General features: G+C 40.1%; 2 protein-coding genes across 4 annotated transcripts in view; both read left to right on the forward strand.

The window, feature by feature from the left end:
• The window catches only part of slc13a3 (solute carrier family 13 member 3), a 34,468-nt gene extending 23,728 nt beyond the window's left edge, over nucleotides 1-10,740 (forward strand). For both annotated transcript variants that reach the window (XM_036578757.1, XM_036578759.1), the window contains exons 12-13: nucleotides 5,613-5,750; nucleotides 6,313-10,740. In XM_036578757.1, the coding sequence (XP_036434650.1) occupies nucleotides 5,613-5,750; nucleotides 6,313-6,480 (306 nt within the window). In that variant the 3' untranslated portion in view covers nucleotides 6,481-10,740. The remainder of the gene's footprint in view (nucleotides 1-5,612; nucleotides 5,751-6,312) is intronic.
• Nucleotides 10,741-15,705: 4,965 nt separating this feature from the next.
• On the forward strand, nucleotides 15,706-22,802 carry LOC118812911 (osteoclast stimulatory transmembrane protein). 2 transcript variants are annotated; one of them, XM_036578019.1, is made up of 3 exons: nucleotides 15,706-15,831; nucleotides 20,392-21,397; nucleotides 21,607-22,802. In XM_036578019.1, exons 1-3 carry the CDS (start codon nucleotides 15,800-15,802, stop codon nucleotides 22,045-22,047), a joined length of 1,479 nt encoding a protein of 492 aa, XP_036433912.1. In that variant the 5' UTR covers nucleotides 15,706-15,799; the 3' UTR covers nucleotides 22,048-22,802. The 2 variants fall into 2 exon arrangements, with proteins under 2 accessions (XP_036433912.1, XP_036433913.1); XM_036578020.1 differs by having other exon boundaries at nucleotides 20,395-21,397.
• Nucleotides 22,803-23,662: the final 860 nt, after the last annotated feature.

Genomic DNA, 23,662 nt, shown 5'->3' on the forward strand with positions numbered 1-23,662 from the left:
TGTGTTGCTAAGGTGGTCTAGATTAGATAGTTGATGATAATGCGTATTCTCTTACAGTAAGAAACAGAGCCTGATGGACACACATGTTTCCACATAGTTAAAGCTGCAGTGTGTACATTATTTTAGTACAAAGAAGTAGCATTGCTGAGTCAGGAGTAAAAACATGATAAAATATGATGTGCATGCACTGCTGCAAGTCATCCTGTAAAGCCTAAAATAGCAATTAAAAAGTCAGAGTCAATACGTCTGATTTGGGGGAAGTTTTTCAGACCATGTTGTACTTCTTTACATATTAAAGTCAAATGCACAAGCTCAAAAGGGAGGTCCAGCTCAATGTTTAGGTCTCAGACACAAAATAAACATACTGATGCATATGATGACAATAGTAGATCGTCCTCAGAAGATATGTCATTCAACAAGTTTTGACTGAGTTCTCTTTGAATTCTCTTACAACAGCAAGAATCTGAATCTTTACTCGACGGATGTACAAGGAATTTCTTTGGTGCAGGTGTCAACATAAAAGGAAATCCAATAAAAGAAATGTAGAGAAAACTGCTGTGCGCAGTTTCCTGAGATCATTGGAGAGCCCGTGTTTGTTATTGTTGTACCTGTAGATAGTCTTTGATGGGATGCGAGTCTCCTCACAGAAGCTCATGTAATAATATTAAAAAAAAATAATAAATAATAATAATAATAATAATAGTTTTTATTTATAAAGCTCCTTATACATTAAATGCAGCTCAAAGTGCTTTACAGTAAAAGCAACAGAGAAAGATGATTAAAGACACAGAATGATAAATAACAACAGAGAAAGGTAAATAAAAAGGTAATCAAGAATAAAACAACAATTACTAAAAAATCCAACAAATAATAGTAATAATAGAAAAGGGGCACAGAATGCACAAAACAGTGAGGGTCATGTAAATAAAAGAACAAAGCCATTTAAACAAGGAATCCATTTTTAAAATACAAATAATTAAAATAAATATACAACAATGGTTTAAACAAAAAGAATAGATAAAATAAATAAATAAGAATAAAAAAGAATTAAGAATAAAAAAGCATTTTGTCAACTGAAAGCTTGATTACAAAGGAATGTTTAAGTTGACATTTAAAAACTTTTTTTTTGTACACAGTTTGGGTGCATAGTAGACAACGGTTGCTTTCCCAAATTTATTTTGGGGAACTATCAGAATGTCTAACAGACTTGGTACGGAGGCCCCTAGAGCTCGAGCAGGGACAAAAACGACCGAGACTCAGTGATATAAGAAGATGCTAAACCGTTAAGAGCTTTGCATACAAGCAGAAGGACTTTAATTCTAAAAGATACAGGGATCCAGTGCAGTGTACCTAGAACATGAGTAATGTGCACTCTCTTCCTAGTTTTTGTTAAAAGTCTGGCAGCGGAGTTCTGAATTAGCAGTAGTTTCTCAATTGACTTTTTTGGAATACCAGTAAACGGAGCATTACAGTAGTCCAGTCTACTTGAAATAAAAGCATTCGTGAGCTTCTCAGCATCCTGTTGATTTAAAAACAGACGTACTTTGGCAATATTTCTTAGGTGGAAGAAGGCTGTTTTGGTCACCGAGGTAATATGAGATAAAAGATTTAAATCAGAGTCTGAAATGACACCTAAACTCTTTACTTGCCCTTTACTGTAATGTTTCAGATCTCCTAGCCTAGTGGAGAGTGTGTCTCTTTTGGCTTTTGGGCCAATTAAGAGTATTTCTGTCTTATCTTCATTTAATTTTAGAACGTTTTTACTCATCCGTTGATTAATTGCAGACAGACAGGTAGTCAGGGAGCCTAGGGCCTGTATGTCATTCAGCTTGACGGATATGTATAACTGAGTGTCATCAGCGTAGCTATGAAGATTAATATTGTGGTCTCTGATGATATTACCCAATGATAGCATATATGTTGAGAAAAGAAGGGGACTGAGACAGCTTCCTTGTGAAACACACAAGATATGTCAAGGCTAAAGTAAAACTGTCTCTCTGTTATGTAGGTTTGAAACCAAGGGCACACTCAGAAAGACCAGTCCAGTTTTCTAGCCGATTGATTAGAACGCTGTGGTCAACTGTGTATTTTAACATTCGTGTCTAAGTTTTCTATGGGTCAAGTGTTTTACTAAGTTTAAATTAGAATGATTTACTACCCGTGATGATGATGTTTTTCTTCTGCTACTGATCAAAATTGGAATAAAGTCTGGGACAGATTGCATGTAATACAACTTGCGGTGGGGGTCTGTGTAATTTTCAGCTGACTTGGTTAGCAAGGAAGAAGTCTCAGCAGTGAAGGTTACTGCAGTTGATGAGACGCAATTGAGTCATGCTGTGGAGGCTGATAGAGCCTTGTAGAAAATATTTGATGAAAGCATGTTTGACCCAAGGGTGTTTGGGTCATAGATAGTCTTTGATGGGATGCTAGGGACTGTAGTACACACTATTGTGAAATGGGCTAACATTAATAGAAAATTAAAACACTTTTGTGGGCCTTTTTTATGTCAGGCCTGCGGGCCTCATGTTTGACACATGAGGTCTATGGCATCAGGAGATCACATTCTCACTGCCTTCACCTCAGGCTTTATTGTTTTAAGCGTTTACCTCTATGAAGGGATGAGATAGATGAGAAAATGATCAGGGTTTCCAAATGGGGCACAACAGGTTGCATGGTATGCGTTCTTGATGGTGCTGTAGCTGTTTGTAGGTCAAATGTTTTGTCTTCTCTGGTGGGGCAGCTGATCAATAGTTTATATTTTGGTAGTTCAACACTCAAGTTGGTGTGATTGAACTCTTTCATAACAATGATAAGAGAGTCTGAGTGTCCCTGTCAACCTCAGTAATGTGATCAGCCGGCAGTAGTTGGCTTGGCCCAGTGGTGGGACATAAATTCAACGAGTTAGAGTTAAATATGTAATGACATATTCCTCCACTTTTGGATTTCTGACAGAGTGGGGTGGCAGTCCAGTACAGTGAACAGCCAGGTAGCTCTATTGCAGTGTCAGCAGTAGTTTCATTGTACCATTTCTTACTGAAGCAGGAAGCAAATGTTGTAGAAAAGGCCTTTTTTGTTCTTACCAGTGGTTTCATTTCATCGATTTTGTTGCTAAATAAGCACATATTGGAGAGAAGTATACTGGAGAGCGCCAGTCGAAAGCCACATGAGCTCACCGCCATGTCTACCACAAGCTCTGCACCACCATGTCTCTTTGTATAAGGATGGCTGGTGATCTCCTGATGAGTTACTTTATACCTGAGTGTCATCAGTGTAACTATGAAGATTAATATTGTGGTCTATGATGATATTAGCCAGTGGTAGCATATATAATGAGAAAAGAAGGGGACCAAGACAGCTTTCTTATGCAGCACACAAGATGTGTCAGGGCTAACATAAAATTGTCTCTCTGTTAGGTAGGTTTGAAACCAAAGGCACACTCAGAAAGACCAGTCCAGTTTTCTAGTCGATTAGAACGCTGTGGTCAGTTGTGTCAAATGCAGCACGCAGCTATTGTTAATATGAATGTTCATGTCTCCAATTAGGATTACCCGGTCATAACTAGTGAGAATAATGAACATAACTTTAGAGAATTCAGAAAGAAACAGTGAGGACTGCTTAAGTGGTCTGTAAAGTGGTCTGTTAAAATAATCATGTCTGACTCAGGCTTAAGCACAATGGCTAGATATTCAAAAGATGAAAATTCCCCTAAATCAGTTTGAGTACAACTGAACTGATTGGACAAGATAGCAGCTACACCACCCTCTCTTGTGTCCTGTCTTACTGACTGAAAGAACTTATAGCTGGGTGGACAAGTCTCAATGAGAGTTGCGGTGAGAGCCATCGTTCTTCAGCCAGGTTTCCACTAGAAATGTAAATGTAATTTCTTTTCAAAAATGAAATCAATAATTACAAAACTCTTGTTTGTGAGTGATCTTACATTTGAAAGTGCCATTTTAACATTCGTGTCTAACTTTTCTATGGGTCAAGTGTTTTACTAAGGTTAAATTAGAATGATTTACTACCCGTGATGATGATGTTTTTCTTCTGCTACTGGTCAAAATTGGAATAAAGTCTGGGACAGAGTGCATGTAATACAACTTGCGGTGGGGGTCTGCGCAATTTTCAGCTGACTTGGTTAGCAAGGAAGAAGTCTCAGCAGTGAAGGTTACTGCAGTTGATGAGACACAATTGAGTCATGCTGTGGAGGCTGATAGAGCCTTGTAGAAAATATTTGATGAAAGCATGTTTGACCCAAGGGTGTTTGGGTCATAGATAGTCTTTGATGGGATGCTAGGGACTGTAGTACACACTATCGTGAAATGGGCTAACATTAATAGAACATTAAAACACTTTTGTGGGCCTTTTTATGTCAGGCCTGCGGGCCTCATGTTTGACACATGAGGTCTATGGCATCAGGAGATCACATTCTCACTGCCTTCACCTCAGGCTTTATTGTTTTAAGCTTTTACCTCTATGAAGGGATGAGATAGATGAGAGAATAATAAGGGTTTCCAAATGGGGCACGACAGGTTGCATGGTATGCGTTCTTGATGGTGCTGTAGCTGTTTGTAGGTCAAATGTTTTGTCTTCTCTGGTGGGGCAGCTGATCAATAGTTTATATTTTGGTAGTTCAACACTCAAGTTGGTGTGATTGAGCTCTTTCATAACAATGATAAGAGAGCCTGAGTGTCCCTGTCAACCTCAGTAATAACTTCAGCCGGCTGTAGTTGGCTTGGCCCAGTGGTGGGACATACATTCGACAAGTTAGAGTTAAATATGTAATGACATATAACTCCACCTTTGGATCGGAGTGGGGTGGCAGTCCAGTACAGCAGTGCTTTCATTTAACCATTTCTCATTGAAGCAGGAAGCAAAGTTGTAGAAAAGGCCTTTGTTGTTCTTACCAGCAGTATCATATATTTTGGTGCTAAATGAGCGCATATTGGAGAGAAGTATACTCAAGAGGGCTAGTCGAAAGCCACATGAGCTCACCACCATGTCTACCACAAGCTCTGCACCACCATGTCTCTTTGTGGGAGGATGGCTGATGATCCCCCGATGAGCTACTTTGAAAAATCTCTGCATGTATAAAAGCGAAGTCCACAAATGATTTTGTGGTGTATAGGAATTCTGGTTGAAAGTAAGTCGAACTGTGAAGCCATGTCCAAGTTCAACAGGTAAAACAAACAAAAACGTGAGATGTTAAAGCACTATTGGCTGCCTCTCAGGGCGCCATCTTGCTTGAATATACATGCTCGGAATCAGATTCTCAACTGACAAACACAACTGACATTATGTTCTTCCGCACATTGCGTGTGATTTCACATTTCCAATGTAATTGGTAATTGGTAGTATAACTGATAATGGCAGCCCTAGTACAGATGTACACAGACAACAACATATACAACAGGTTCTCCATCATAAAGAAGAACATTTTATTACATGAAGAAGCATTCAAGTGTTCAAATGGTTCTTTGAGTTTTCATGGTTCTATATAGCCATTGCATTTACTAAAGAACTCTTGAAGAACTAATTTTCTAAAGTTCAAAATCAGAAGTGGGTGAGGTAGGGAAAGTAATATTCATATTGCTGGTTTTGTCGTTTGTTAACAGGCCATCCGCGTGAAGGTGAACCCCCTGTACTTCATGATTCCAGCAACAATTGGCTGCTCATATGCATTCATGCTTCCTGTCTCAACTCCGCCTAATTCTATTGCCTTTGCTTCTGGACACCTCATGGTCAAAGACATGGTGAGCAGCACATAAAAAGAATCATTCAGGCTGATCAGGTAGATAAATCCAAATCAATCAGGAAAATCAGATAGTAACAATTTTCTAAAATGGTTAAACTACAGTGTACAAACCTGAACAAATCTCAAATGGTTTTCACAGTAAAACTAGATCCTCCTACAGAACTACCTGCCTTAACAATTAAACAAGACATACTCTCAGAACAGCTGATAACAACTTTTAGACAGAATCAATGAATAGCCATAAAAAAAAAATCGAGGATGTTGGAATGACATGATTTTAAAAGATAACATCAACAAATATACTGCTTTATCTTAATGCAAGGACTATACATTGGAAATACATTATTTAATAAACAACCAATGTTTTTTCATAAAACATTCCAGGCATTGTAGAAGAACCTTCACATAAGATTATAATCAACAAAGTGAAAAGTGAAGTTAATTGCCAAACTTTGTTTAAATTACATGGTCAATAGAGATTTTTTTTGTGAACTCAAAGCTAGTCCTTGGGAAGCTATTTGAGCTTTGATAAACATCTTCTCATGTTGCTGTTTTTACAGGTGAAGACTGGGTTTATGATGAACATTCTGGGCATTGTGTGTGTGTCTCTGGCTATGAACACGTGGGGGCTGCACATGTTCACTTTACACACCTACCCGGACTGGGCCAGACCCCTTAACTCTACAGTGCCTGAGTCTACAGTTCCACCATTTAATGTTACTATGTAGACAGTACACACACATCAAACATGCAAATATATACATAATAGAGCGGAAAAAACCCAAGGCTATCAAAATGGATTGCCATGCGTTATGCCAAAAAGAATAATATGCTCAAATCATATCTATATTCGTATTGTTTTTTTGTTTGTTTGTTTGTTTGTTTGGTTTTTTACAAACATTACATAGGACTATAAACCTGATGACTTTTACAATCATACAAACCCAATTCCACTTTCAACAAAGGTTGGGACAGTATGGTAAATGCATATAAAAACAGAAAGCAGTGATTTGTACATTAATTTTGGCCTTTATTCATTTTTTTGTATTTTTTTGTAAATATAGGCTCACTACAAAACTCATTCTTCTGTTTACATTTTACCCACTGTCTCAAAGTTTTTGGAATTGTGTTTGTATTTATCAAAAAGTACTAAATATTAGTAAAATTACTGTCCAGAAAATCAGCCCTCCCTCATCTATGTAATTATTCTATTTCAATATTATATACAAAAAAATAATTCTATGCTTTTAAAAAATCAATGTTCAATTTAATTTAATATAATTTTCAATTTAATTTACCTCATTTAAAGTACCTAAAATAGATTCAGAGATTTTTGAGGGTGTTGAGCTGCACTGGGGGATTTGTGGGGATTATGTGTCGTTGCAACTGGCAGACATTATGTATTTCAGGACATTTTCAGACCACTGGTTAGCTACAACCAAGCCTTAGCTGAGGTGTGGCACATTTGACCCGCTAATTAAGCTTTGTCACAAACACCACTGAACAGGTTCAGTTTCTGCTTACTATTACTCTATTTTCATCATCTAAATTTGTGTCGACAGAGCATCAGTTTTTTTCAGAATCAGTCCTGTACTGTGATGGGTGGCACTGTTTGGGTCTGTAGCCTGCTCGCTAAGCTAATGTTAAGATTAACCTTAACTTCGCCTTGCAGTCCCTTCAACGGTTGTTAAACTTTCTCAGTCTCTCAGATTTGAATTATTGTTTTTAGTCAGCTAAACATGTTCTGTGATGGGCAGAGCTGTTAGCATGATAGCGGTGCTAACGCTGACCAGTTGCTTTCATCTAGTTAGCTATGTAACATTCATCAATTGTTTGATAGATGGTTTGACATTTATGGAATGAAGGCTTGAAAATCATGCACTTTGTTCACTTATTTGGTAACCATGCAAAGTAAGCTACTTTTTTTTCGATTTTACACTAGAAATAACACTAGATGAACGGTATTAGAAATGAATCCACTACCACCTCCCGCACCCCCAGGCGCTGTGGTGGTACCACGCATACTGCTGTAATTTTTGGAGACAGTCTAAAAGTAATTAAAAAAGGGGATAACACCCAACACTAAAAAGGACTATTTGTTTGGACTGTCCCTTATCTTTTTTTGAGTCTTTGTGGTCCCCCGAGGCCCCTGGCAGTCTGGCAATCACTGCCACTGGCCCCAGTAATCCATCCCTGTTCTGCGGCCGCTGCAGTGTTTGGACAGTCTTACAGATTACTGGAACAAAAAGTGTGTAAATGGTGTATAAAGAAAGAAATAAAAGGTAAAACAAAGAAAAAAACACCCAATTTTAACGTTAAAATGGTTCTTCACACTCATGCAGTACATCTAGCAAATAACAGAACAGGAACTGAAGCTTGTTTGGTGCTAGGTTTCTCTTTTTAATGCACTTTTGTTCCAAGTTTATAAGCTGAAGTGATCAATATTTTCTGCGCATGCCATAGAACTGTTTGGCTTTGATCACCAAAACCTATAGAACAGTGCCCTCTAGTGCCAGAAGCAGGAACTTTGAGACTTTGTGGGTAAAGTTCAAGCGATCATAAATTATAAATGCATATTATCAGTCATCTTGTATTGAGTTCCATGTTTTACTTCCTTTACAGATCTTCTCTTACTTCTGCAAGCGAGACTGTTATATTTGGCAGAATGCACTTAATTTAGGGCTTTCATTGAGTAAGTTGAGTAATGTAATATTGGACTGCAAGGGAGCCAAGCTTAGAGGACATTGTGAAATGTAACGTGAAATGTTAGAGGTCATGCTACATTAATCACTAACCGCAGACCACTAAAAAACAATAAACATACGCACACAAACACAGATACGCACAATTTCAAATATGTGCTCAGATAGAGTATATATGTAAATATGCAATAGATATACAATACTGTGCAAAAATCAGAGACTGCACTTAATTTATTCATTTTCCAATCCAAACAAACATTTTTAAGGTGATTAGATATTCAGTATAACATTAAAAAGAATCCAGAGATGTTCCCACTCTGAGAAGACTCAACGCTATGAGTATGTGTAGCTGTCAAGAAGTTGTTACTGAGAAAAAGAAATAGACAAAAAAATTGCAAATCAAATGAAGAAGCTGCTGGTGTTCTCAGGATAATGGACTGACCACCCCAGAGTCCAGACCTCACCATCACTAAATGTGTTTGGAATTACCTGGAAAAACAGAAAATGCAAACAGCTTCTAAGACTGAACTCTGGAGGTGTGGCAAATGTCTTTTAAAAACTACAAGCAAATCTCCAGAAAACAATGGAAGATGTAAAGGCAAAGGATGGACACATGTAATACTGAAAAATCTGATATTTAATATGCATCTCTGTAATTGTTTTAAAGTAATTACTTGTGCTTAATGGCCATTTTATTATATTTATTATGTTTATATTTAGTTAAATAAATTAAGGGCTGACTCTGACATTTCCAGCTCTGTTTAGCTCTTATTAGCTAAACAGTCCTCCCTTTTCAGAAGAGCCGAACTCACATAGTACCAGCAGAGTACCTGGGCATGTTGGGGCATGCTGCCCCCCCCTTGCAGTCTCTCTGCAGCAGGGGTTTCACAATGTCCATTGTCCAAGTAAACACATGTACCGCCAGGGCACGCACACCAGTCCTCCCTTGGGGCTATGTCCTCTCCCACGGGGCGCTGGAGCAGAGAGACTGAATGGTGCATCCTCTTCCCCAGCGCAGCATTGCTCCTCTGAGGTTGTGGCATCACTCCTTGTGCTACTGGGGGTGGCGGCAACATCAGCTGTGCTCCTTTGGCTGCTCTCCAACTCCTCTGCTGCACACCCCACCATAGACACCAGCGAGGCTGCTGCTTGTGTACACTGGTGCTCTGACGCTCAGTCTTGACCAACCACGCCATTGGGGCCTACTCAAAGCGTCGCTGGAGGGCCGTGATAAGTGCCACCAGGCTGCCATGCTGCCCCTCCAGCAGGTCCTCACGGCCGGCCATCATCTCTTTCGCTGTCTTCCAGCTGGGCTCAGTCCCCTCCACAGTTTTCTCCAGACCTTATCCCACTTCTGACACCAGTGTGGCATCAGCAAAGAAAAAGATGCAGGAAACATATCACTTTAAGCAAATGCTCTTTTATTCAACACAGCAGCAGCGGTGAACCATCGCTCAGCGCTGCCAAAATGGCGGAGTTAATAGACAAGTCAGTAAACCCACATAAACTACCCCACAGCCCAGCACAACAGCATGTAACAACACATGTACACATATTAAACTAATCAGCAACTACTTATTTACACATTTTAGTCTCTCTTACTGCAAGTCCAGTGCTACCATGAGACTCTGCATGTCACTGCTCCGCATGGCCATGGCTCCTGTGCGTCCAAGGCCAGTAGCGGGTCATAACTATATATATATATGTATTAAAAATGAAAATTATGTCATATCTCTTGTTGCTGTAAAATGATAAAATCTAAAAGATGAGCTATATTAGGGAAATGAATAGGTGTTTTTTTGTTCATAACTTGTAAATCAGAAATGATAATTTATGTCAAGAACATTGTAAACAAATTTTGTTTTTAGTGTCAAAAGTCACTGTGAGGACCAGCAAATGCATATTTAGAGGTACAATGTAATAAAGGAGAAGTTGATATTTACATAAAATGATAGGTCTGTTCTAATAACAATGAAATATTTGTAGAAATCGTAATTGAATAATGATAGAAGTGGGTCGATGTGGGATTGAGTACAAATAATGTTTTGCTGTGCTCTGTGAGCTGGGCCCTTCTCCAGTGTTACGATTACTTCTTATCTCATTGTTTTAATATTCATAAAGACTTTGTGGCTACTAGTGGCCTTACACGTCTTTTTAATGTATTCAACTGTCACTGGTAAATAAAATAACACTTATTGGCCAGTATTTAAAAAAAAAACCAATGTGTGCAAATATGCAGAAAAGCCCATTTATACTGTGAATTCAATAAAAAGTATTATGATTTTTTTTTTGTTTAGCTGTGTTTTGTCTCTCATGCTCTCTCTCTCTCTCTCACCACACACACACACACACACACACATTCAAACACACATGCTTATTTATGTCTTGGTCATAATTTAAAAACCTACCATCATCTACAATTAACACTGACACAAAACAATCAAATAATCAAACATAATAAGTTTCAGATTGTTTAAAAAGGTTTAATCAGTAGGCAGTGCATGCAATCCTCCCACTGAATCTTGCTTGCCTAAATGATTATGAGGACTAAAATTATCCTGCAGTTCATCATGAACTCGATAAAGTGCAGGATCCAACAAACCTAGACTGAAGCTCCACACAAACCTGTTGCCATTTTCAAAATTCATAAACAATACAATCTTTAAAATTAAAAGTTCGAACTGAAACTTGGTATGGATATGATATATCCATCCATATGATGGATATGAAGTTCTTTCATAATTTAATTGAAATGCTCTTTAGGATACCAGCAGTGGCAGTGACATCATTTTGACATATTTTTAAGTATAATTGCAAATGCAACTGCAGGTGTATTCCAAAGATATCTAATGCATGCTAATGTCCTCCATATATTTATTTACTACACGCTCATGTCAGAAATTGTTCTATATGGTACCAAATCGAGGTTCTGTGGCCTTTTTGGTACCATATAGATCATTCTACAGAATTATTTCAAAGTCAGACTAGGGCTTTAGCTTTTTTTTTACATTTTGTCAGTACCAAAACAATACCAAAACCTTACCAAATGTTTCACTAGTGACAATGTTTGCTAATTTTCAGCATAACTCAAAAAGGCTAGCCAGTACATGACTTGTAAACACAGCTTTGAACAGTTTGAACTCACATTTTTCATTAAAACACAAAAACGTTTCAATTGCAGAAAGAGAATGTTTCAATAGTGACAATTCTTAATGTTCCACTACCATTTTTAGACTTAAGACATTTACTTCAAAACAATGGGATCTAAGACTCAGCATGTGGCCATGAACCACTACCAGTCTCACTTCCTGCTCTAAAATGCAGGGGTGTGGCTAAACCTCCTCCTATAATCCTAGGCTAAAATTTTTGTGTTTTGGTGCTGACAGTAAAATAAGGGACAGCAGATTTTGAGTAAATACATACATACATACATACATCATCTAAACCGCTTATCCTTCTGGGTCGCGGTGGGGTGCTGGAGCCTATCCCAGCTGTCATTGGGCGGAAGGCAGGATACACCCTGGACAGGTCGCCAGTCCATCGCAGGGCAGACTGACAGACATACACAATCACACACACTCACACCTAGGGGCAATTTTAGCACGTCCAATTGGCCTGACTGCATGTCTTTGGACTGTGGGAGGAAACCGGAGTACCCGGAGGAAACCCACGCAGACATGGGGAGAACAGGCAAACTCCACACAGAAATGACCCTGGTCGCCTGGCCGGGAATCAAACCCAGGCCATTCTTGCTGTGAGGCAACAGTGCTACCCATCTAATCATTAACTTCACTTTAAAAGAGGGGGGCTATGACTGACAAGGGCCCTAAATTATTATTATATTATTGTATCATTAATGGAATATTTTATTCCATACCCCTACCAAGGAACCAGCCCTGTCTCCCCATCCCCATACCCCTACCAATGAACCAGCCCTGTCTCCCCATACCCATACCCCTATCAATGAACCAGCTCTGTCTCCCCATCCCCCATACCCCTACCAAGGAACCAGCCCTGTCTCCCCATCCCCATCCCCATCCCCATACCCCTACCAATGAACCAGCCCTGTCTCCCCATCCCCCTATCAATGAACAAGCCCTATCTCCCCATACCCCTATCAATGAACCAGCCCTGTCTCTCCATCCCCCATACCCCTACCAATAAACCAGCCCTGTCTCCCCATCCCCCTATCAATGAACAAGCCCTATCTCCCCATACCCCTATCAATGAACCAGCCCTGTCTCCCCATACCCCATACCCCATACCCCTACCAATGAACCAGCCCTGTCTCCCCATACCCCATACCCATGAACCAGCCCGGTCTCCCCATACCCCATACCCCTATCAATGAACCAGCTCTGTCTCCCTATCCCCCTACCAATGAACAAGCCCTATCTCCCCATACCCCTATCAATGAACCAGCCCTATCTCCCCATACCCCTATCAATGAACCAGCCCTGTCTCTCCATCCCCCATACCCCTACCAATGAACCAGCCCTGTCTCCCCATCCCCCATCCCCCATCCATCCATCTTCTAAACCGCTTATCCTTCTGGGTCGCGGTGGGGTGCTGGAGCCTATCCCAGCTGTCATTGGGCGGAATGGACAGGTCGCCAGTCCATCGCAGGGCAGACAGACAGAAAGACAGACACAAACATTCACACCTAGGGGCAATTTAGCGTGGCCAGTTGGCCTGACTGCATGTTTTTGGACTGTGGGAGGAAACTGGAGTACCCGGAGAAAACCCATGCAGACACGGGGAGAGCATGCAAACTCCACACAGAAATGACCCTGGTCGCCCGGCCGGGAATCGAACCCAGGCCATTCTTGTTGTGAGGCGACAGCGCTACCCACTGCGCCACCGTGCCGCCCCCTCCCCATACCCCTACCAATAAACCAGCCCTGTCTCCCCATCCCCATACCGCACCAATGAACCAGCCCTGCCTCCCCATCCCCATACCCCTATCAATGAACAAGCCCTGTCTCCCCATACCCCTACCAATGAACAAGCCCTGTCTCCCCATACCCCTAACAATAAACCAGCCCTGTCTCCCCATCCCCATACCCCTACCAATGAACCAGCCCTGTCTCCCCATTCTCATACCCCTACCAATGAACCAGCCCTGTCTCCCCATCCCCATACCCCTATCAATGAACAAGCCCTGTCTCCCCCTCCCCATACCAATGAACCAGCCCTGTCTCCCCATCCCCCATACCCCTACCAAGGAACCAGCCCTGTCTCCCCATCCCCATACCCCTATCAATGAACAAGCCCTGTCTCCCCATGCCCCTACTAATGAACCAGGCCTGTCTCCCCATCCCCATACCCCTACCAATGAACCAGCCCTGTCTCCCCATCCCCATCCCCATACCCCTATCAATGAACAAGCCCTGTCTCCCCATCCCCCTACTAATAAACCAGGCCTGTCTCCCCATCCCCATACCCCTACCAATGAACCAGCCCTGTCTCCCCATCCCCATCCCCATACCCCTATCAATGAACAAGCCCTGTCTCCCCATCCCCATACCCCTACCAATGAACCAGCCCTGTCTCCCCATCCCCATACCCCTATCAATGAACAAGCCCTGTCTCCCCATCCCCATTCCCCTACCAATGAACCAGCCCTTTCTCCCCATCCCCATACCCCTACCAATGAACCAGCCCTGTCTCCCCATCCCCATACCCTTATCAATGAACAAGCCCTGTCTCACCATACCCCTACCAATGCACCAGGCCTGTCTCCCCCTCCCCATACCATCCATCCATCCATCCATCCATCCATCCATCCATCCATCCATCCATCATCTAAGCCGCTTATCCTTCTGGGTCGCGGTGGGGTGCTGGAGCCTATCCCAGCTGTCATTGGGCGGAATGGACAGGTCGCCAGTCCATCGCAGGGCAGACAGACAGACAGACACAAACATTCACACACTCACTCACACCCGACAGCGCTACCCACTGCGCCACCGTGCCACCCCCCTCCCCATACCCCTACCAATAAACCAGCCCTGTCTCCCCATCCCCATACCCCTTCCAATAAACCAGCCCTGTCTCCCCATCCACATACCCCTACCAATAAACCAGCCCTGTCTCCCCATCCCCATACCCCACCAGTGAACCAGCCCTGTCTTCCCATCCCCCATACCCCTACCAAGGAACCAGCCCTGTCTCCCCATCCCCATACCCCTATCAATGAACAAGCCCTGTCTCCCCATCCCCATTCCCCTACCAAGGAACCAGCCCTGTCTCCCCATCCCCATATCCCTCCCAATGAACCAGCCCTGCTCCCAACTAATAAAGGAGCTGAGCAGAATTGTGTTGAATGACATGTCAGTTGGCCCCTCGCTTATAATGTTTAAAAACAGCAGCGTAAAATCTTAGCACTAACTTGGCTACTTAATTGAAGCCAACTGGCCATTCTGAACATTAGCAAACACAACACATGAGAGTTTCTAAAATGCTTATACACTATATTTGAAACTTAATTGAGTAAAAATAATTAAAGTGTTCTTTTCTTATAACTGAAAAAGATTTAATCCTTTTCTGTCATAATGATAAAAAAAATAATTCCCACAGACCCCCTGCTGCACAGTGTTATATTTTCAGGGTTGTGTGACCTGTGGTGGGTAGTGGAACAAGATTATTTTATGGAACAAGAAGTCAACTAATGATACACAACACTGTCACATGTACCCCCTTAAAAAAAGGGGGTGTACATGTGTGAGCTCTTTATCATTAGCTATGCTCATGTTACCATAAAAGGACTGTGTACAAACTGCCATGTAGCACACTTCCATTTTTGATTAGAGAAGTTAGAGCTTTAAGCCAGCTGTTTATTTGTCATACTTCCCTTTCATTTTATGCTCATGGTTAATTCAAGCTGTACTGTAGCTTCATCATGAAAAAGTCACTTTAGTAATGACACGTTTCTTCTCTTCTCACTTTAAATAGGTCAGTGATGTTGATAAAGGGGTTTTAAAGACAATCTCGGCTTTTCAGTTTCTCGGAGTTAGTTTTAGTGTAAAATATCAGCAGACAGAGCCAGTAATCACACAAAAAATTACAGAATACCCTGTTCAATAACTTGCTGTGTCATGAGACACAATGTGCATGTAGGTGTATAATATGTCATTAAGGCCCAGAGCAACTGTCATGTGGATTTGAGCTACTGCATGACACATGACACTGTGTCTATGTGTGCCGGTTCACATGAGATTGTTTGTGGGCAGCGGCACTTCCTTATGATGCTGAGATCGTACCATCTGGCTTTTTTAACATATTTGTCCATCTATTCATCCGTTCCATCACTCATTCGCCCATCCATCCTTCCAGACTATACAGGAAAATGTTGCCGTGGGATTACTGGCGCACATTCAGGTTTGTCATATGACATTTAGTTCAGTATTATTGTTTTCCAAGATAAGTCAAGTATAACTACTGATCTGCCAAGAATGGCTGGTTTTCCTGGGTTAATTTACATGCCTTTTACAAAATGTAATAATATGTGATATTTTTACTGTATAGTATGCAGCTATCAGTCAGTACATGTGTGTTCACACTCTTAAACATAAAGATTTCCAAATGGTTGTTGGCTTGGATATCTGGTTTTAGGAAAAATCTCATGTAGGAGTTTAATGTTTACATTATGTGGATGTTCTTAAAACAAAAGAGCAAAGGTGGTTCTTCTATGGCACTGATCCAAAGAATACTTTTTGGCAGCTTGTTTTTAAGATTATAAGCTTAAAATACAGTTTGAAAATGGTCTGAAATAAATTAGCTAATCTCAAGAGGAAAATTCAGAAATGATACAAATTGGGAACCAAATTTCTAGAAATTCACACATGTAAAAAGCAAAACATTTTACACAAAATGTTGGTAAAAAGTAACCCAGCTCTTGTCAGTTTGTGTTCATGTAAGACCAGTATGGAAATACAAAGTAAAAGTACTTATGACAAAATGTTATGGTGAATATTTTGTTTTTTAAGACAGAAATGTATGTCTCTAGGGCCACATGCAGTGAACTGATTAGTGTAGTATATATAGTATAGTCATTTCTAACTACATGCAATATAAACAGTTGCTTAGGGACCCTGAGTATGTCTTTTTCAAATGTGTTTAATATTATTTCTCCAAAAAAGTTTTTATTGTTTTTCTATTCATGCATGCAAAAGAATATAACTGGGGTGTGTGGGGTGAGGCTTTGACGCCACTTAGCGCCCCTAAATGTGAAGAAACAGCCATGAGTGCAGTAGTATTTACTTTTGGATGTTCTAACTGGGTGGGGAAGAGCATCTAACTCTCCTAATTCCTAATTCTCGTCCTCAAGTCCCCCTCAACTGCATACTTTAGTGTTTTTCCAAATCAACCCATCAGCAAATTAGCAAGCTCACCATTCTAAAACTGGTGTAGCACAGCATGCATTAAGTACCCTCTTTGCACAGTGGCCATAAAATGTATGCAAAATTTGTGCTTTTGGAGGTCCCAAGCTTTTTATTTTTTTCAATAATGTTGATGGAATGTATTTAGACAGAAATATGTTTGACTTTCCAAAAGTGAACCAGATGTTTAAACAAACAAGTCAACAATTACAAAGATGTTTTTATTGTGTTAAAATGCTACTTTTTATGGCAGTTTACAACTTCTTGATATCAAGAAAGCAAGAGAAGTGTGAATGGTTTCCACACAGCAGGGGGATCGTTTCGCCCCTCATTGCTCGCTAGCAGCCCAATGCAGATTCACAACATGCCTGCTAAAAAAAAGACTACTAGAACCATTAGGATTAAAACCTAATGTATTTGCTTTCTAATGGAAATTGGCTTAATAGTCACTATTGGAGCCCACTAGTTTCCTTTAGGACACCTTTAGGTCCCATTAGGAAATCATAAAATGCATCTGGGAACACTGTGATACCAACCCATTAGGAGACACTAAAAAAGTGAAAAAGTCTAATCAAGTTTATTTATATAGCACTTTTTACAACAGGCATTCACAAAGCAGCTTAACAGGAAATCCAGATCCAAGTACCAATAAGCAAGCCAACGGTGACACTCGCAAGGAAAAACTGTGCAAGAGGAAGAAACCTTGAGAGGAACCAAGACTCAAAAGGGAACTCCCCCCTTCCTCTGTTTGACACCAGATAGCAAAATGATAATATGAATAGAGAACAGGATTTTACTAATATATAAATATTAATATATAACATTGGGTGTAAAACAGAAAGAAAATAAATCAGCCTGCCATTGGACAGGAGTATTTAGATTAACAAATGATAGCCGATGACTAATGTTAGTGCCCTGTCATAGTAGCAAACTATGACTGACTATTACTGATAATGGGATACCACCAGGAGCCAACAGAAACTTTTAATGATATGTTGCTACAATATTTTTTTCAGCAGGGATTTCACACACAGAGAGCCAAGATTTCACACACAGAGAGCCAAGTGTACAGAGGAAAACATTTTATTTGATTCTATTAGTTAAAAAGTTAACTTTTTCATTCAGCCAGCAGAATGGTCACTATTGGGCAAGCAGAAAGAGGACACTTTAATATCAGGACTGGAGAGCACTGGCCCATTCCCAGGAATATTCTTGCTGATTCAAAAAGTTGGATATTTGATTCACACACAGGTGTTAGATCTTACCCAGTTTGGTAGATATTGTGTGATTACATATGGTGGAAGGAACTGACTTCTATTAACACTGGGAGAGAGTAGATTCCAAGGTATTTCGTTTGTGGGCTTAGAATAAAATTTTTTAAGATTTTATGTGCATGTAGTTAATCATTTAGTGCTGTTTATTAATGTTATGGTAAAATGAAAAAGCAAGTATCATAGAGTGTTTTTTTTTTCAAAGTAAAAGCTTCCTTATCTTTTATGGTATATATGGTATAATTGTCACGGTTTCCCCTTTGTTCCAGAGTGTGTCTGTTTCTTCCCCTCTGTTGTAGCCATGTGCTTTTGTTGTTGTTTTGTTCTGTGTCTCCTCCCTGGTCCTGCTCCCCTGTTATCTGCTCCACCTGCCTGTAGGTCCGCCCTCTTATTTGCCTCAGGTGTTTCTTATTTCCCCTCAGTGTATTTATACCTCTGTGTTGGTTCAATCTTCTTGTCTTGAATTGTGGATGTTACTCTGTTTGTTTTCTTGTTGTTAGGTTTTGTTTCATTATGGACTTGTTTGTTGTACAAACCACTGCTACTCAGTTTCTGATTTGAATAAAAGGCTGCCTCCTTGCCTCCAATGTTATAATAATAAATTAGTGTCATAAAGTTCTATCTGCATCAGCCTATCAGTGCAGCTGATGAATGTGGGATAACCAATCAAAATTCATGTTTTACAGTTTACAGTGCTTGGCTATGAAGCCTAGTTAAATTATTCAATAAGAAATCACAGTAGCAAAAGGTCATTTTCTCCCATTCATCCAGAGGAGCTTTTGTACACTGGGGCACAGTCATGCTGGAACAGAAAAGGGCCTTCCGCAAACTGTTCCCACAATGTTGGAAGTGTTGAATTGTCCAAAATGTCTTGGTATGTTGCAGTGTTAAGATTTCCCTTCACTGGATCTAAGGGGTCTAGACCAACCCCTGAAAAACAGCCTCATATCATTATCCTTCCTCCACCAAACTTTGCAGTTGGCACAGTGCAATCAGGCAGGTAACATTCTCCTGGCATTCACCAAACCCAGACTTGTCAACGGACTTCCAGATAGAGAAGTGTGATTCATCACTCCACAGAATATGTTTCCACTGCTCCAGAGTCCACTGGCGGCGTGCTAGGTGCGAGTGTTTTGTCTATCAAGACTTCAAGGCTAAGTGCTTAATTATATCCAACTGTTAGCAATGCGTGTGGCTGAAGCACCTGAACTCAATGATTAGGAGGTGTGTCCCAATACTTTTGTCTATATAGTGTATTTAGCTAGCAATTGCCAATGTTTGTTATGTTTGGTAGCTTGGTCAGCTTGGTAGCCAGCTAGTTAAACAATCATCTCTTCAAAACAGAGAACTGACTAAAAGCTGTGTTCAAGCAAGGATCAATGACTGATTAGCTAGCTAATTTAATCTGGTAGCTACCTTGCTGTTATGCTGTTATGCAGATTATAGTTATAACAAATTACCTCTGCAAAACAGCAAGGTAGCTACTAGAGTAGCATGATAAATTAGCTAGCTAAAAAAGTCATAAAAGTACTATTTAAACATTTAATTTTAGAAATACTGAGAATTGTTGCAGTGACAGTGAAGCAGAGGCACAAACAGCACAAAGAGATAAACAACAACACTCAAAAGAGAGAGAATATTTCTAATGTTGACGTACAACAATAAATATATATTTATTAACATACATAAAAACATTAGAAAAAAACATACTGGAGCCTTTTTTTCATACTGTTTTTTATAATGCTGTTTCCCTTAAATTACTTACCATAGAATATTTATCCTATCATCATACTGCTGTGCTCATATACATGTAGCATGCTTAATTCAAAAGATTCATGTTATGAGATTAACCTGGTTTAATCTCGCTCATGATATTGATATGGCTAATGAAACCTGTACAGATATCTACAAATATCTTTTTTGAACAGTCTGGTGAAGTTTACATACCAATGTGGGTTTATTTGTGGACAGAACCTTAAAGATCTAACTTAGAGATAGATCTCAGAATGAAAAAATATTCAATCTGGGTTTGGCCCATTTAAAAAAATATCCAAATATCCTAAATGTTTAATGTTGCAAGGTCAAAAGTATCTCAAGGCAATGACTTTGGTGAATTTGGTGAAAAGGTGATTGTACTACATACAAGTTTTGCTATTTTGATAGCGAAATCTTTGATCGTCAATGTCTCCAAACTGCACTGAACGCAGATAGAACCTTGTAATTGTAAGCTGATGATTTATTACTGTTATCTCCTAACTTTCATGCCCTCTATCTGGTGTTTCTGGCAGAAGATTACTGAGGAACAGCATTGAGTTCGTCTGGTTCTCCTACTCCGTTCCAACTCCACGGAGTGCCAGACAAATCTTCACCCTCCTGCTCATGTGCCTTGCTATTTCAGTGAGTACTGCTGCACTGCTGTTCCACTGGCTGATGGACCTCCTCTTGTACGACCCACTCACCGCAGACATCTCCGCGGGGATCTACGGCACAGCTGTGTTCATCCTCTCATTCCTCGTTCACCCTTTCCGTTGTGCATTTACGCTGATGTTTCCAACAATGGGTACCAGACAGGGACGCAAACTTGTCCTTTCCATGTGTGCGATGCTCGTGGTTCTTCACATTCTTCCCAACATTGCTGCTAACATAGCTACAATAACGCACCTGGTTAAATGCACAACAGAGAATCTTGCTCGTAGCCTCCTCAGCTCAGCTGCGCTGAGCAACAAAATAAAGAGTGACATAGTTGGTAAAGTTCAGACAATTAAAAACAATGAATTCCACTTTGTGGAGAGGCTCAGTAACTTTAACCACTCCACAGACATTAAAGTGAGTGAGCTGAGAGAAAGTCTGAACAACTTAAGCAAACATGTTGAGGAGGATTTTTCAAAAGCCAAACAGCAGCTAGAGGAATGGAAACTGCTCTCAAGCAGAATATTTGCTGCTATTTTTGTGGTCTATCTTTTCATGGACTCCACCATTTACCTGAAGTCGTACCTGACCTCGGTGAGATTCGATAACGTCTACATCACCGGACTGCTCAGAAAAACTGCGAATGATAGAGGGATCCAAGTCGAAGCAAAGGATGTGAAGAATGGAGTGAACTCCACCAGTTTCAGAATGACAAAAAGAGAACTGATTAGGTGTTTAGTTCCCATTCTGCAGATCACACTGTATCTGTTGATGACAGTCATGCTGATAATGCTTGACCACATTGTGTTTTATCTTGTAGCAACAAGCGAGAGTTGGCTTTTGGACATACCGTCCACAGATATTACCATACAGGCATATTTTACGGTAGGTCCTATCATTTTCAAATGGTTTCTAGATGACATTGAGTTTGCTTTTAACTTTCTATTCATATAAACAGTCACAAGGTTTGTCATGAGAACCACTAAACCACTAAATTTGATCTAAATCATTGTGAGAATGCCATTTTCTATAGATCTCTATCAGCACCACTTAACATTGATCAATCTCTTTCTTCTCTGTTTGTTTTTTAATAGGTCGATTATCAGTACTGCCCTTTTTTTTCTTGCTTCGATCATACAAAGATGGTGAACTTACGCAAAATGTACAGTGCCATCATCAGTCCTGATGCAGCTCAGTGCAAGGCCAAGCCGAGCATGCTGAATCCAAGTGTGTTGGTTTCATTGGGCCTGCTCTATCTCCTTAGCTACTGCCTCGCCTTCCTGGAGGTCTACGCTCGACGCCTTCGCAGGAAAGTGGCCTCTTCATTCTTCCAGCAGCAGGAAAAGGAAAGAATCAAATTTCTTATTGAGAAGATTCTGAACAAGAAGATGTACCCCAAAAGCTTGTCTTCTACAGAAGCAGAAACTGGAAGTGTAGAGAAGGAGATGCAGGGAAATGATGAGGTGGAATCAAGAGATCAGTCTCAGTGTCAGTCATATAAATTTTATAACCTGCACGAGACCAGTACTGTGTAAGAGTACAAGCGATAAGATTAGGACCAGTGTTGAAAACAAGATTTGTCCTTCTGGGGTCTTCTTCAAATTTTGATTTGGATTCCATTAAGACCTCAAACTGGGTTATTTAATTGGGACTAATACAAAGATAGTCTCAGAAGTCCAAGGCTATGCTTCTATTTGGCAACATATTTTATTACAAATTATATTATTAGCACAAAAGTTTGAGTGAAAATAGAAAGGAAAAGACCGAAAAAATCAGACTTAGGCCCAATCCCATTTCTTATTTTTTACTTTTACCCCTTGTTTTCGAGCATCACCATGCCTTTTGGAACTGAGTTGCAAGAGGTAGTGGTTGAAATGTGTCGCTACGAAATGGGACAACCCTCAAATAAAAAAGAACATTGCTTCATTAACAGGCTACTAGCAGTGCTCTATAGGCGACACTGCCAGTCTGCAGTGACAGTAGAGAAGCAGTAAAGTTCAGCAACGTTGCTGCTGGGCTTCAGTTAAGGGGACAATCTTCCCTCTAGGGAACTCACAAAATGGAGGGCTAAGGGCTAAGTGGTAGGGGCAAGTGTTGAAATGGGATTGGGCCCTAATGTCACAAATTTGATTAAATGTAAATAGTCATTCAGAAAGTGCAGAATTTTGAATAATTCTTCTTTCAATTGTTGTAGATTTTCAATGTGGTCTCGGACGTTTGGATGCCACTGTATGCAAACCTGTATATGAGGCCAAACTCAAGCTTTGGTAGTCTACTAACAGATGCATTGTTCTTGGCTTGAGGAGATTACTGCTAGCTGAGCATTACATGGAGATAAGGACAATGAAGACAATTTTCTGCCTTTGAAATCTCTTACAACTTACAAATGCACAAATTACAAACATACAACTTATAGTGTGGTTGCTTTAAACCATGAGAAAAATCATAATTTATTTGCCATTAATTTTGCACTTTCTACTCTATAAATATGGATAAAGTAAATATAGTAAGATTTATTTAAATTTATGTTATTTAAATATTACATAACACAGTTCATTTCTTCATCACTGTAGCAGAAGGCAGGATGTGATGTCTCCAAGCTTCCACTTGATGTCAGTAACCTGACTGCAGACATATTCAGGCCATGATACGGCATAGTACAGTATAGCTTTAGAGAGAACTGGTTTTACCAAAGCACCAAAATAACTCATAAATGGTAGAGCGAGCGTCACAGTGAATACTCTCTGTGCCAGTGAATATGATCTTAATTCTAAGATGCTTTTTGGGAAACTGGGCCCTGATTAGTACAGTTACATGAGAAATGCCAGTTTTAAAAAGCTAGTTAAGTTGATTTTGTTTGTTTGATTATTTGTGTTTTTAAAGTGTTTTATTTGTGATTAATTGTGTTTTTAAGTGTGTTTTTAAAGTGTGTGTGTGTGCAGTGATTTAGTGTTAGGACTTGCAGCATAAGCATATTTAACATGAAGGTACAGTATATTCTTAGAAGTAAATAAAACTAAAAGGTTCTTGGCTTGAAATGGTAAAAAAAAAAAATCCAATTTACAGAATTTTCCACTTACTGCAGATGTAGTGAATTTTGCTTCTTTAATGCTAAAGCTAAGAAGCTAACTTTGTTAGACGCTAGAAGTC

The sequence above is a fragment of the Colossoma macropomum genome, unplaced genomic scaffold (assembly GCF_904425465.1).
Source record: "Colossoma macropomum unplaced genomic scaffold, Colossoma_macropomum, whole genome shotgun sequence".
NCBI lineage: Eukaryota > Metazoa > Chordata > Actinopteri > Characiformes > Serrasalmidae > Colossoma > Colossoma macropomum.

Excerpts from the sequence above, each read along its gene's own strand:
- LOC118812911 (XM_036578019.1), top strand. The coding sequence starts at position 15,800 with ATGTTGCCGTGGGATTACTGGCGCACATTCAG. Across the intron at positions 15,832-20,391 it reads GATTACTGGCGCACATTCAG|AAGATTACTGAGGAACAGCA; the intron begins GTTTGTCATATG and ends TGTTTCTGGCAG. Across the intron at positions 21,398-21,606 it reads CCATACAGGCATATTTTACG|GTCGATTATCAGTACTGCCC; the intron begins GTAGGTCCTATC and ends GTTTTTTAATAG.